Below are 12,052 nucleotides of genomic sequence, written 5' to 3'. Positions count from 1 at the left end.
GTCCTCACATATAATTCACCTGTGCTGAAAGGCCAAAAAAAGTTGAAGGCTGAATAAGCATAAAAGTTCAAGTTGGTATAAAACCACAATTTTTTACATTGAACTAATGCTATCATTTTACACTTGCCTCTTCCTGCTGATTAGCTATTTTTCTCTTAAACAAGAGAGAAAAACAAGAGAGGAAAAAAGCTACCTACAACAGTTGCACAAGCTAAGCGTGTACATCCAACTTGTGATCTATATGTGCAATTTGCTTCCTGGTGAAGCAATCTGGACCACAGTTTGGATTCTGCTATTCGTGGGATTGGCAGGGAGCAGAAAACACGCATCTTTTCCTCTTTCTATAACACACCATCTTTGTAATAGAAACAATATCAAGGCTGGTAGCATATTAGAAAGACATTGCAATAGTTAGTGAACCCCAACAGATCTAATACCTGTGCTAGAGTGATTATCAATGGAATCAAGCCTGACTAAGTCTCTGACGAAGAGTGTGTGCTCCCCACTGTTAGCATCATTAGAACTATCCACACTACCATGGCTCACCGTGTCCCCATCACTTCCACCTGGGATCTTCTGTGAAGCTGAGGACAGGAACAATAATATGTTAGTTAAAAAAACAAAGAGCAACAGTATGATAATCTACAACATCGCTGAAGGATTGACCCAAGATCTTTTTCGGCAAATGAAGACCAATCTACCCAAATCAATATGCTTATTGCAGGCTATTTTGGGGGATCCAAAGCCCAAATCTTCACATCTCCTTCCTTTTAGTGATATCTTAAAGCTCCTGCTTCACAGTTCAGCTATTTAAGACATAAACGCTTATGAAAACAACACATAACCCCACACACATTGCAGTACCCCATTTGATACTCTGTGCTTGTACTTGAATTGTGCCTGTTTCCTCACATGCAATCACATCACCCCATAACAAGAGTTTATGACTAATCTGAAGCAGGCAGGATTTATATTTTGTTTATGGCAGTTAAGGATTGTGACATTACCTGATACTGAAACAACCTGTGAAGTCTGTGTGGACTTTCTGAGAGCTTGCCTTAATTGTGCCATACTGTGTACCACATTTCGCAATTTTGTCCAAAGAAATATACCGCTACGATTACTGCTAGGCCAGGGATTCTCCAAAACTGCCTGGAAGAGCAAAATTACTAAGAAAAATATTTCCAAAAAGTCAACATACAATTCTTGACATCTGTATAATCCATGCCCTGCAATCTAAGTCAGATAGAATTATATCACCGTTATGCAACAGTGATAAGGAAGGAAGTTATATATAAATCTTCTTTATATAGTATTTACTAATTCTTTGTTTACCTTATTATAGTAGCCATAAGTAATTGCGTTTGGTTCTATGCCTGAATTTTTCATCACAAAAAGAATCCGCACAGCCAGAACAGGATGGCCCCAAAGTCCACAGAGCAGCATTAAAACTCTATAACACACCTGATAAATATTGAGAAGAATACACATTTTATAGATAGTAAAGCATCAAGTGTGACTATTCTTAGAATATAAGTTTCTCTTGGCAGGTATCATCAATCAGCAGAGGAAAACTAATTTAAAGCAGAGAGGTATTCTATCAGTGAATTAGAAAGCTGCCAACATATTAAAATAATATCCCAAACACATACCATACATAACTTCTGGTCCAATTCTCTCAGCTGCTGCCAAACTCAATAAATCTATTGATATTGTAGGAAGGCAAAACTGTTTCCACCACAAGCCAATCCACAGAAAAGAAAACCACACAAACTGTTTAGCATTACCCAAAAAATCATTGCAATCCTTTCTTAGATCAAGTACTTAAAGGGGACTGTGCTGCAATTAATTAGTATATTTTTGTGACATTTTAATTCAGGTAAATATGACTAGGAACTTGCTTAAGCATATCTAACTTATAATCATCTGTTTTTTAAAGACTCAAGAGGGCTGGGAGGAAAGGAATCCTTTTAATTTTATTTCCACAATCCTATGAGGTAGGTTGGGCCAAGAGTAACCTGCCCATCCATCTGACTTGCCATGACTCTGAATTTTTTAGATTCAGAATTTTTTAGTCCAATAATCTACTTGGTGTACCTAAAAACAAGAACATCAAGTTTCAAAATTCTCCCTTACAACTATCTAAAGTTAAACACACCATGCCTACTGAAATTTACAGGATCCTCTTCCAGTTAAGAAGAAGGCCAGCATGTCCAGACAAGATGGAACTGAATTGCGACTTCTCTACTTTACTGCAACAGGGGTGCAAATCTGAATGTGTTAGGAGGTGCTTGGGCAAACTGGCAATTGCAGCAATGGACTTCGTCTCCCTCTGACTGCCAAGTTTATCTAAGTGTTGGAGATAAGCTGGAAAAGAACAACCTAGCTAGTTGTTGTTCTGACTCTCTAAGACCTATAGCCCTCTTTTCTGCAAGATCCAAAGTTTTTCCATATTTCCAGTCTCTGTTTTACTCAAGACCTCTATGCCATCATGCACTCTGTTCCTGATCCTGTTACAGCTGGACCCATCCCAGGTTTTCAGCACACCTGCCTGACTCTTCTGGATCTATAACCCATGTGACATTCACACCCCTTCCAGACTGGCTGTGTTGTCAGGTTCCTGTGCTATCATTCTGTTTGCCTACAGATTATTTGACTGCTTACAGCTTTTGAACCTAACTCTTTAGCACAACTGTCTACTTCTCTTTCCCAATCCATCAATCTGTGCGATTCTTTAACCTTCCTCATAGACTACTAGCTTTTTCCTTTTCAACTCTCCTCTAATTTGCTTGTAACTTCCTTCAAGGTTAAGGCCAAATTTAAAGGAAGTTCTTGGCACAAAAGTGAAACTATCCAAACTTTGAAGATGCATCTGAACAAAGATATTGATTCTCCATTGAAGTACAAGTGGAAATAGAGACAAGTTTCAGAATAATTTTTCAAAATTTACAAAAGATTGAAAATGACAGAGCTGAAACAATTTCTTTTATCTGCATCTTATGTAACAATGGTGCCATGTTTAATCATTTCTTTTCCAAAATGTCAGGTTTTTAGCAATAGCACTTAGACTTATATACCACTTCATAGTGCTTTTACAGCCCTCTCTAAGAGGTTTACAGAGTCAGCCTATTGCCCCCAACAATCTGGGTCCTCATTTTACCCACCTTGGAAGATTGGAGGCTGAGTCAACCTTTTACCTACTAGTTTGTATTTTTAATAGATGAAATGGTAAAATTTCATACACAATGAGCATTTGAATGTAAGCTGATATAACCTCAAGTAATTATAAAATATCTTACTTTATAATAATCACAACCTGGAGAGTTGGATATTAACAGTATAATGAAGCAGATTTTATTTGCTTAGGGGGGGGATCTCTATAGTATCTACAGTATCCCATAAATATCTCCCAATGAAAGGGGGGAAAGAATACAGAGGGATCAGAAAATTGTTCTCTACTTTCAGATGTAGCCAAGAAAATAATAATAATAGGTATTTATATTACAAATAAAAAGACAATTCTATCAATAATTCTGGGAATGCACAAAATGATGGGTTATCTGATATCAATTGCAGATGGTTAACAAAATGTTTTTTTACTGCGTTCAAATAGCTGTTCAAATGTAGATAAAGGATTACTATGAACAAGTGTCTTCATTTTGTCAACTATCCTCGCACATACATGCATGTGCATGCACATAAAGACCAATCTTGGGAGACAGGTAGCAGCGTTTCTGGATTTTCAAAAAGATGTTTCATGCCTTTGTACCTCAGCTTAAAAAATCTGCTCTGAACTAGAAGGCAGCAAATATCATAAATATTATTCCAAGACAAAAGATACATCTGCATCTTTTTATAGCACCTTTATAGCATTAACTTACTTCATCTAGTGGTTCCACATCTGTTTTTTTCATTTTAATAAGAACTTCATAGGCTTGCTGCAGGGCTTTGACTTTGGGATGTGAAAGTCTAACATAGGCGGGGAGACAAATAAACCATAAGCTGTAACAATGACTAAAAAGGAATTTGGCCCACTGTGGGGAGTTTGTGTAGCATCTCTTGGCGAGTTTATGGGCTGCTTTTATCTCCTGCAAAAACAAAAGAGTAAAAATAGACACATCTTAAAAGGAATCTAAGGAGTGTCAGATAACATGCTTTTTTAACAGCATGAAATGTGGAAAAAAACAATGTGTGCTTCTGCTTGTTATATCATTCCCCCCCCCCCCAATTATTTCAACTCTGAATATATCTTTAAAATAAAAATAACCTGCTGGGTCCTTTTTGCCATAAGCGCTGGACTATTTGAAATGTTGCTTTTAGCTGGGTGTCTCTTGAAGGAAAGTTTGAGATCTTGTGGTCGGTCAAAGAGCTTAAGATCTAACTTAGGGAAGGTCTTGTAGCTGGAAAAGAAAATCAAAATTGTATAACACTGTCTTCCATCCATAATAGGACAATAACATGAATTTAAAGTCCACCCATTCTAAACAACAGCATACAAACAAATTGAAATGATTCTGAAAGGAGAGGATGCTTATTCCAAGATGAAAAGAACAAAAATGGATTCTACCAGGAAATAGGTTTAAGCAATTTGATGCATTACTTTAAAAGATTCAACTGTACAATATTGTCACATGGAACTATTTTTCTTATGAAAGAATTTGAGGGAATCAATATTTTTCACGTATCAAAATAATTTTTGAAATCATTCTGATACCCAAAGGACTCCCAATTAAATTATCTATTATTTGGAACAAGTAACTAAGAAACTAAGAATGAGTAACTTTCCTGCTAGCGTGCATTGTTAAGGAAGTTATTAAAAATAGCAGAATATGGTCTATAAAATGTTTACAATTTGCACTAAATTTGAACCACTCCAATTTAAGAGGAAAATCTTTTTTCAGTGTTTTGAGTTAAGAGTTTTCAATTCAAAACAGAGGTGTTTCAAACTGAAAGGCCTCCAAAATACTAATCAAAAGCAGATTCTCAGTGGAAACAGAGCATTTCAAATTTTAAATAATTCAAATTTCATATAGTTTGTGTACCTCTGCTAAGCATGTTGGCTAAAAAATTATTCTCTAAATTTCAATATTTAGAAGAAATTAAAAGTCAAGGTAACAATAATTTTAGCAAGAAGAACTTTCAGTATAATGGACACTCTTGATAAAAGATCCTTGTCTGATTTTTTTATCTCCAGATATGAGAAGAACCACATAGAAAATTCCTACCTACCTACCTACCACCTCCCGAACCCACCTGGAGAACACTAAATTAGGAAAGGCTGGAAAGAAATAAAGAGAAGTCTATCCAAATGCCATTAAGATAATACCTATACTTTGGTAATCTTTCCTGTCCATCATCTGGAGGTGGCTCTGGTGGCATTATAAATACTGTGTGTTCACTCTTCTGAGATTCATCAAATTCAATTAACCGGATATCTTCTGCCGAGTCTACATCAACCTGCAAATACATCACACTTCAATATCACAAAGCTATTTCAAAGCCTTAAGGATGCAACTGTAAGTACAGAGTGCGATGTAGAAGAAAAAGTAGAAGCTATGACTATGTACACATCTTGCAGCTGTCTGCCACTAGCACTGCTAGAAGATCCACAAAATACTAATATAGCAGCCATTCAACTTTCAAGTAGCAGATCTAGAAAAAAAAGATATATTAAGATTCCCAGACAAATGCTTGATCAATCACATCTTCCATTTCCATCTTATTACCATACATGCTTAATTATAGGCAAATTCTTGTCCCATGAGAAGTAAATAAATACCTTATCTCCTTTTTCTGATCCTTTCTCAGGAAAAAGCTAAAATAAATATTAGAAATAAATGCTTAATTTTTGTAAATAAGCAAAGTTTTGCTATTACGTATAGTGTAAATGTTTAAATTTTGTTGCCTAATAGAATCTTGCCTGAACAAATCTAATGTGGATAACATGAGAGCATTACCAAGATAAAACACAACAGGCAATTAACATAAAACCTCAATTGCATGGCCCTTAAAGAGTTAAAATGTTGTTTTCTTCCCCCCCCCCAATGGTCAGGCCCCAAATTTAAAGCAAAATTATATATATTTACCCAATAAATATCTTTACCTTTTCTATACAGTCATCAAAAAATGCTAATCCTGTATCTTTGTCACTCACAAAGCTGCATTCTTCAACGAAGCGGCTAAAAATCTGGGTCTTTGTTAAACCTGTATAGAATTTTGTGTAGGCACGGTCTCTACTTTTTAAAAATCCTAGTATATAAAGGAAGAAAAGAAAATAGCTATACATTACAATTACCTCATTTTTCTGCTTATTCATCTCCTATAACACTGAGCAGTGTTTCCACAATATGGACATTCTTGATACACGCCTATTTATCAACAAGACCTTATACAAATTGCTTTCAGCATTTATCTTGCTCTTATGATACAACACCAACAGTCGGTATCTTAAACAACATAAACATGATAGCCAGATGACAGTAGGTTTTTTTAAAAAAAGTTTGGCTTCATAGTTTTTAAACACAACATCTCTTTAGTATCTGTGTTTTATTATTGATAGCTTTGGAATTTGATCCACTTGGAAAATTTGGAGCTCTTAAAGCTCTTTACAGAATTGGGAGATTGTGCATTCTTCTTCTGAACTCTAGCTGACAGAATCACGTCATGTGACTAAGGAACAGATCTAAACCCATCTTCTATAATATGTAATTTAGCATTTTAGACAAAGACAATCCTATAGCTCTAACATTATGCTCAATTTAATAAGAGAGAACAGATGACAGGGAGGGAATTATTTGCCAGTGTTCACAGGTCCTCCCCCCCACACCCCAATTCTCCAGTTGTGCCTACCAATCACACAAAATTGGACTGTGGACATATTTTGGATTCACTCTGCCAAACAAAATCATCTAATGGCACTGAGATGTGCATTCTCTGTTGTCCTGCCTTCCCTGAATGCCAGCAAAGCTCACACTCTATTCTATTCTATTCTTTATTCTATTGGATACAAAGAAGAAATTGGCAAGTTGAGAAGACTAGTATTTGTTAAATTTAAAGTTTGACTGGTATTTTATTTGAAAACTAGCATTTATTCCCACTGTTCTCCCAAATCTTACCTTGAAGGTCAAACAGGGACTCCACAGCAGTAGTGTTATTTGAAGGTGCTTGAGTGATTGGCTTAAGAAACATTCGATACCCTTTTAAAATGTAGGCCATAAAACGCAGGAAGGCTTCCTGAATCTCCATTTCCAATTGTGTCATCTTTTTCTGCCAGGAGAAATCTGCCTCAATCGGTTTCATCTCGACGGCAGAGCCTTCTTGGGTCTTTCTGTGAACTGGATTAGAGAGTGGAATAAGACATACAGAATTAAGGAGACTTAAATACTTAATTAGATGAACATAGTCAAACGAACACCCACCGCCAAAGAGACAATACAGAATAAATGTTTGAAAAAGAATGAACTTGCAGGAGCCTAGGTGGTACAGTGGTTAGAATGCAGCATGGCTGGCTAAGTCTGCACACACCCTAGAGTTCAATACTCACTGGCTAAAGGGTGACTCATGACTCCACCCCTCCGAGGTCAGTAAAACCAGGACCCAGATTGTTGGGGGCAATATGCTGATATTGTAAACCATCCAGAGAATGCTGTAAAGCGCTATGGGGTGGTATATAAGTCTAAGTGCTATTGCTATTATTATTTCTGTACTCTCAAATGTATGCTTTGAAATCAGATAATTTCTACTACTATACAAGGTATTTCAACTTCATAAAGTCTGCGGTATACAACTTATTATATTCTATCTGTGATCTATAGAAATAATGGTGTTTAGTACAATAGCATGGTTATTCATATTAAGTCTTGCCACTGTGCTTCTAAAACTAAGGTTTTTATATTTGTTAAATTTGTATTTTACATTAGCAAAGGAAAAAAAATAGAGAAAAACAAAAACAAAGAAAATAAAATTTGAAATCTTTATCAGACGCATTTAAAAAATGACTTTACAAAGATATAAAACTGGATAGAACTGAGCCAAAATTGTTATTTCATATTACCTGGCTTCCCCATTGATTTTGCTTGTGGGGAAGGTTGCAGGAAAGTTACAAAAGATGATCATAGGCTGCTGCAACCATCAGTTTATTAAATTGGCAGGTTACTTAGTTAACAGGAATAAAATTCATACGCTTCCTATAGTTTCTATGGAAAACTAGAGAAATTGGATTTTTCTAGTGTTTGAATTGTTTTAAATATCTTGGAATAATCCTCCCCTTCACCCAAAAAAGAGAACCGATGGATGAAAACATTTTAAATTGCATATCTCTGTCAAAATAGTATGTGGGAAAGCAAACAGTTCAGCTGAATTTTCTTCTTTTCCAAAGATTAGTTCCTTTTAACCTCTTATTTGTTTTACCTAAGGCAAGTTGTGGTTGCAATTTCCTTAACGTGCCAAGAAGGCTTTTGCAAGGCTTCTTAGGGAGCAGCTTCCAGTTCATACTCTTCTTATCATCTGATCTATACAGCAGAAACAAAGGTATATATATGTCAAAATGAGCAATATATAAAAAATGGAACACTCAGCTTTTCTTGCTTCCCGATTCTGAAATAAGAATGAGAACGGGCATTTATATTCTCCCACTAAAATTCCGAAACTTGTTTCATTGTTTCAATGCCAAGTGACTTGAATCAACTTTGGGGTTTCTCTGAAAAGTATTACCAGTCCTCTCAGCTAAATTTAGATTTCATTCCAAAACTACACAAACCTTTCTTTGAGTATTTTTATTTAGATACGTTATTTCAATGTACATCTAAATAAAAGTTTATCTTAAGATATGGTTGCAGCATTGTTTTGCAATGAATTTTTTGCCTCATATTTCCAAGCTTGAAATTATATCTGGTAACACGCAATATTATTTATCAAAGTTTGATATTTATCAAATATTTTTATCAAATGTTTAGAGTTATAGTTAATGTTGAATGTAAAAGCTGCCTGTGTAGAAAAACTGGCTCAAATATTAATTTTTCATGTACAGGCACTGAATCTTGACAAAACATTTTAAAACTGAAATATTCAGGTTGAACAAAGATGAATCAGTATATTATGCAAGTTAATTTTGCACTGTATGCAAAAAAAAAAGTTGTATGCTGAAAGAAAATTGCAGAGAATGACACAAAATGTGAAAATAATGTTTACATCAGGACTTTTATTTATGATCCTGTATTGTAATTGCTTAGGTCAGTAAAGTATAAAGTTTCTTTTAGATATAGAAGTCTCATTCAGCTTTGCTTCAGTTCTTCAGCACATGAGAAAGAAAACAAAAGAAAGAGGAGGAAAAGTCAGATTGAACCATTCTACATAATTTCTTACATAAATCAGGAGTAATCAACCTGCAATCTTCATGGCTACTGTTGAGATTTAAGTAGCTCAATATAATTTTCAAAATTATGTGAGTTGAGAGTGGGAGAGTTAAAAATTCAACACTCATTGTAAGCCAATTTACAACTCATTTGATCATTAAATTAAACAGTGCTAAATATGAGAAATGGCCTTGCTCAAGACAATAGTATAATTAGTTTAAACCTGAGCTATCAAGATTTTGTGCAAAACCATACTAAGGGGAGACTAGGGTTAAGACCACAAGACTTCTAGAATTCAAGCATACAGTTTAGGCTTGTTCATAAACTTGAAGTAGTATAACATTATCCAAATATATTTGGTTCTGACATTTCTTTTTTTCAGAGCATTTTCAAAAATTCAGGGCATGAAAGTCTAACAGCACAGCAGCTTAAAACACACCAAGAAGCAAACATTGCCAGTTCAAAACTCATCCTTACCAATGAAATAAGCTGCTTAGGCAAGTCAGTATCAGTCACTTTACTACAGAAATGATAAAAGAATTTAGGAATAAACTAATATTACTTTACTAATTGATAAAGAGTAGAAATGAATTCAAACAAACTTTCTCCTCCTAAAAACATAGTTACGTACAGTAACTCAAATCTCAGTATATCAATTCAGACTTTTGTCCTGGATTTGGTTAATTATCCATAGAGTACCTCTTGTATAAATATACTTTGAAAAATATATTATTTCATACAATATTATAATTTTAATTTTCTTTATCAAACTCCAGACAAGATAAACAAACAAATTATGTTTTATATGCTCCTTTTTATGAAACCAGAATGTAAGAATCAATCTACCTAATCAGTTCAGTTCAGTAATATAAACCATGTTTCTGAATTGACACAACTTTAATTCTCCTTTTAACAATTTTCTGAGATGGAAAATATAGCCTGTTATTTCACAAGGAAGAATAAGGCTCAAGATAGCTATTACTATCAACTTTGTAATTTTAGCTTCTTTAAATAACCTATTATCTTTTAATTTGCTGATTTACTTTACAATTTACACTTTACAATTTGCTGATTCTATCTTGCAATGTATCATTGTGTAAAGTATATTTTATTCAAGGAATTTTGTTAAATGACTGCATTTGTAAGCAACTCTAATTGTAATTTATTGCAAGAGCTGGCAAATTGTCTTGCTTGCTAAACATCAAACAAATTTAGAACAATTAGCAAACACAATTTCAACTAAGAACACCAACATTTCATGAAATTTTAGTGTGATTTTGTGGAAACTGTTAACTCTGTAAATCAGTTCCATAGTTCTTGTGTATTTTATAATATGTTTCTTTCAGCCAAAACCCAAAACAACTGAGATGTTCCAACAAGAAAATGCTTTTGTTCAGCTGAATTATGACCCATATTAAAGTTAATTAATTTAACTGAGTTTCTATGCCACAGTCTAGTTGTTTCAAGTTCAAAATGAAACACATTTTCCATTGGTGCATATTTATAATGTAGATAAATCCACAATCCCTTTTTAAAATCCAATTGGAGGATTGCTTTACTACAAATCCATACTCTGCAGCTGACTTGGAGTCACCATAAAGACATATAGCACAAGACAAAATGATTGTAGGGGTTCTTTTGTCTAAAATTTGCAAAGCTCAGATACAAAGCTACATTCTTACCAGTCTCATCAAGCATGACATGTAGTGAGAACTGAACGGTCATGGTGTAATTTTCTCAATCCTGTTATTAAATCTTAATATTTGAAGATTTGCAAATAAAAATATTACTGATTTGATTACTATTTAACTTGTAAGCATGTACAAGTATCAGGCTTGTCAAATGACTGCAACAATTCAAAATTTCCTGCTCTAGATTCACAATGATATTTTCCTAATTTTTCCTCCACCCTTTCTCCTGTGATTGTATGAAAACTCAGCACAAAGAAAGGAAATTAGCCACAATGAATAGGGCCAAGACATATTGATTCTGTAGTAGGTGTATAAACAACATGAACTAAGCTCAGAAGCTAAAGCTGGCAAATCCTTGCTGTTATTCACTAGCAAACATTATTGTTTTCCTAAAGTGCAATCTCTTTTGAATTTTATTGGTTTTTAGAAACCTGCTCTAATCAAATTCTAACATAACACGAGACCTTTGATTTCCTCCTGGCCAAGTTGCCAAAAATACTACAAAGTATGTCACACGATACTGATGTCATTTGATTACTTCAAACTGAAATGTGAAACTAGAGAAAGAAACAAGCAAGTAGGGAAAAATATTCCCCTTTTAGAAAGAGATTAGCTATAACTCTAGGGTTGTTCACATTTTGCAGGAAGTATTCCTGCAGTAAGAGGGAGCAATTTCAGGCTCACACATACCCTCCCTCCACATTCCCCTGATGCAGACAGATGATATTACAGGATGCAGTTGTTTGGGTATAAAAACTTCCAATCTTTGCACAACCACTTCTTTATGTAGATTCACTCAATTGCAAAATCTCTTCGTGCTTGATTTGAGATGGACAGAACAAATATTTTGGCTCACAAATACTCCTTTTCCTGCTATCCCTAATGTAGAGCAAAAGTATTCCAGAAATAAATACTCCTTCCAATCACAAAATTCAGTTGTTTTTTTTAAAGACAACAATTCCTCTAAATAAAATATTAAACATCATGCCATTAAATAAACATTTGTAT

The 12,052-nt window shown here is 34.5% G+C and overlaps 1 protein-coding gene across 3 annotated transcripts in view; it reads right to left on the bottom strand.

Moving 5' to 3' along the window:
- Positions 1-12,052, bottom strand: part of DENND4C (DENN domain containing 4C) — a 72,886-nt gene that overhangs the window by 23,720 nt on the left and 37,114 nt on the right. For 2 of the 3 annotated variants that reach the window (XM_014057755.2, XM_014057756.2), the window contains exons 11-20: positions 8,410-8,510; positions 7,116-7,334; positions 6,104-6,249; positions 5,780-5,815; positions 5,327-5,457; positions 4,268-4,400; positions 3,882-4,088; positions 1,336-1,464; positions 1,008-1,152; positions 438-584 (exon numbers count right to left, since the gene is read on the bottom strand). In XM_014057755.2, coding sequence (XP_013913230.2) covers positions 438-584; positions 1,008-1,152; positions 1,336-1,464; positions 3,882-4,088; positions 4,268-4,400; positions 5,327-5,457; positions 5,780-5,815; positions 6,104-6,249; positions 7,116-7,334; positions 8,410-8,510 — 1,394 coding nt within the window. The remainder of the gene's footprint in view (positions 1-437; positions 585-1,007; positions 1,153-1,335; positions 1,465-3,881; positions 4,089-4,267; positions 4,401-5,326; positions 5,458-5,779; positions 5,816-6,103; positions 6,250-7,115; positions 7,335-8,409; positions 8,511-12,052) is intronic. The other variant, XM_087716114.1, reaches the window with a different exon arrangement.

The sequence above is a fragment of the Thamnophis sirtalis genome, unplaced genomic scaffold (genome assembly GCF_051295495.1).
Source record: "Thamnophis sirtalis isolate CommonGarterSnake01/CBP01778 unplaced genomic scaffold, rThaSir2_p1.2 scaffold_5, whole genome shotgun sequence".
Lineage (NCBI taxonomy): Eukaryota > Metazoa > Chordata > Lepidosauria > Squamata > Natricidae > Thamnophis > Thamnophis sirtalis.
The sequence above is the reverse complement of the archived record's forward strand: the minus strand, read 5'-3'. Positions and strand labels throughout refer to the sequence as shown.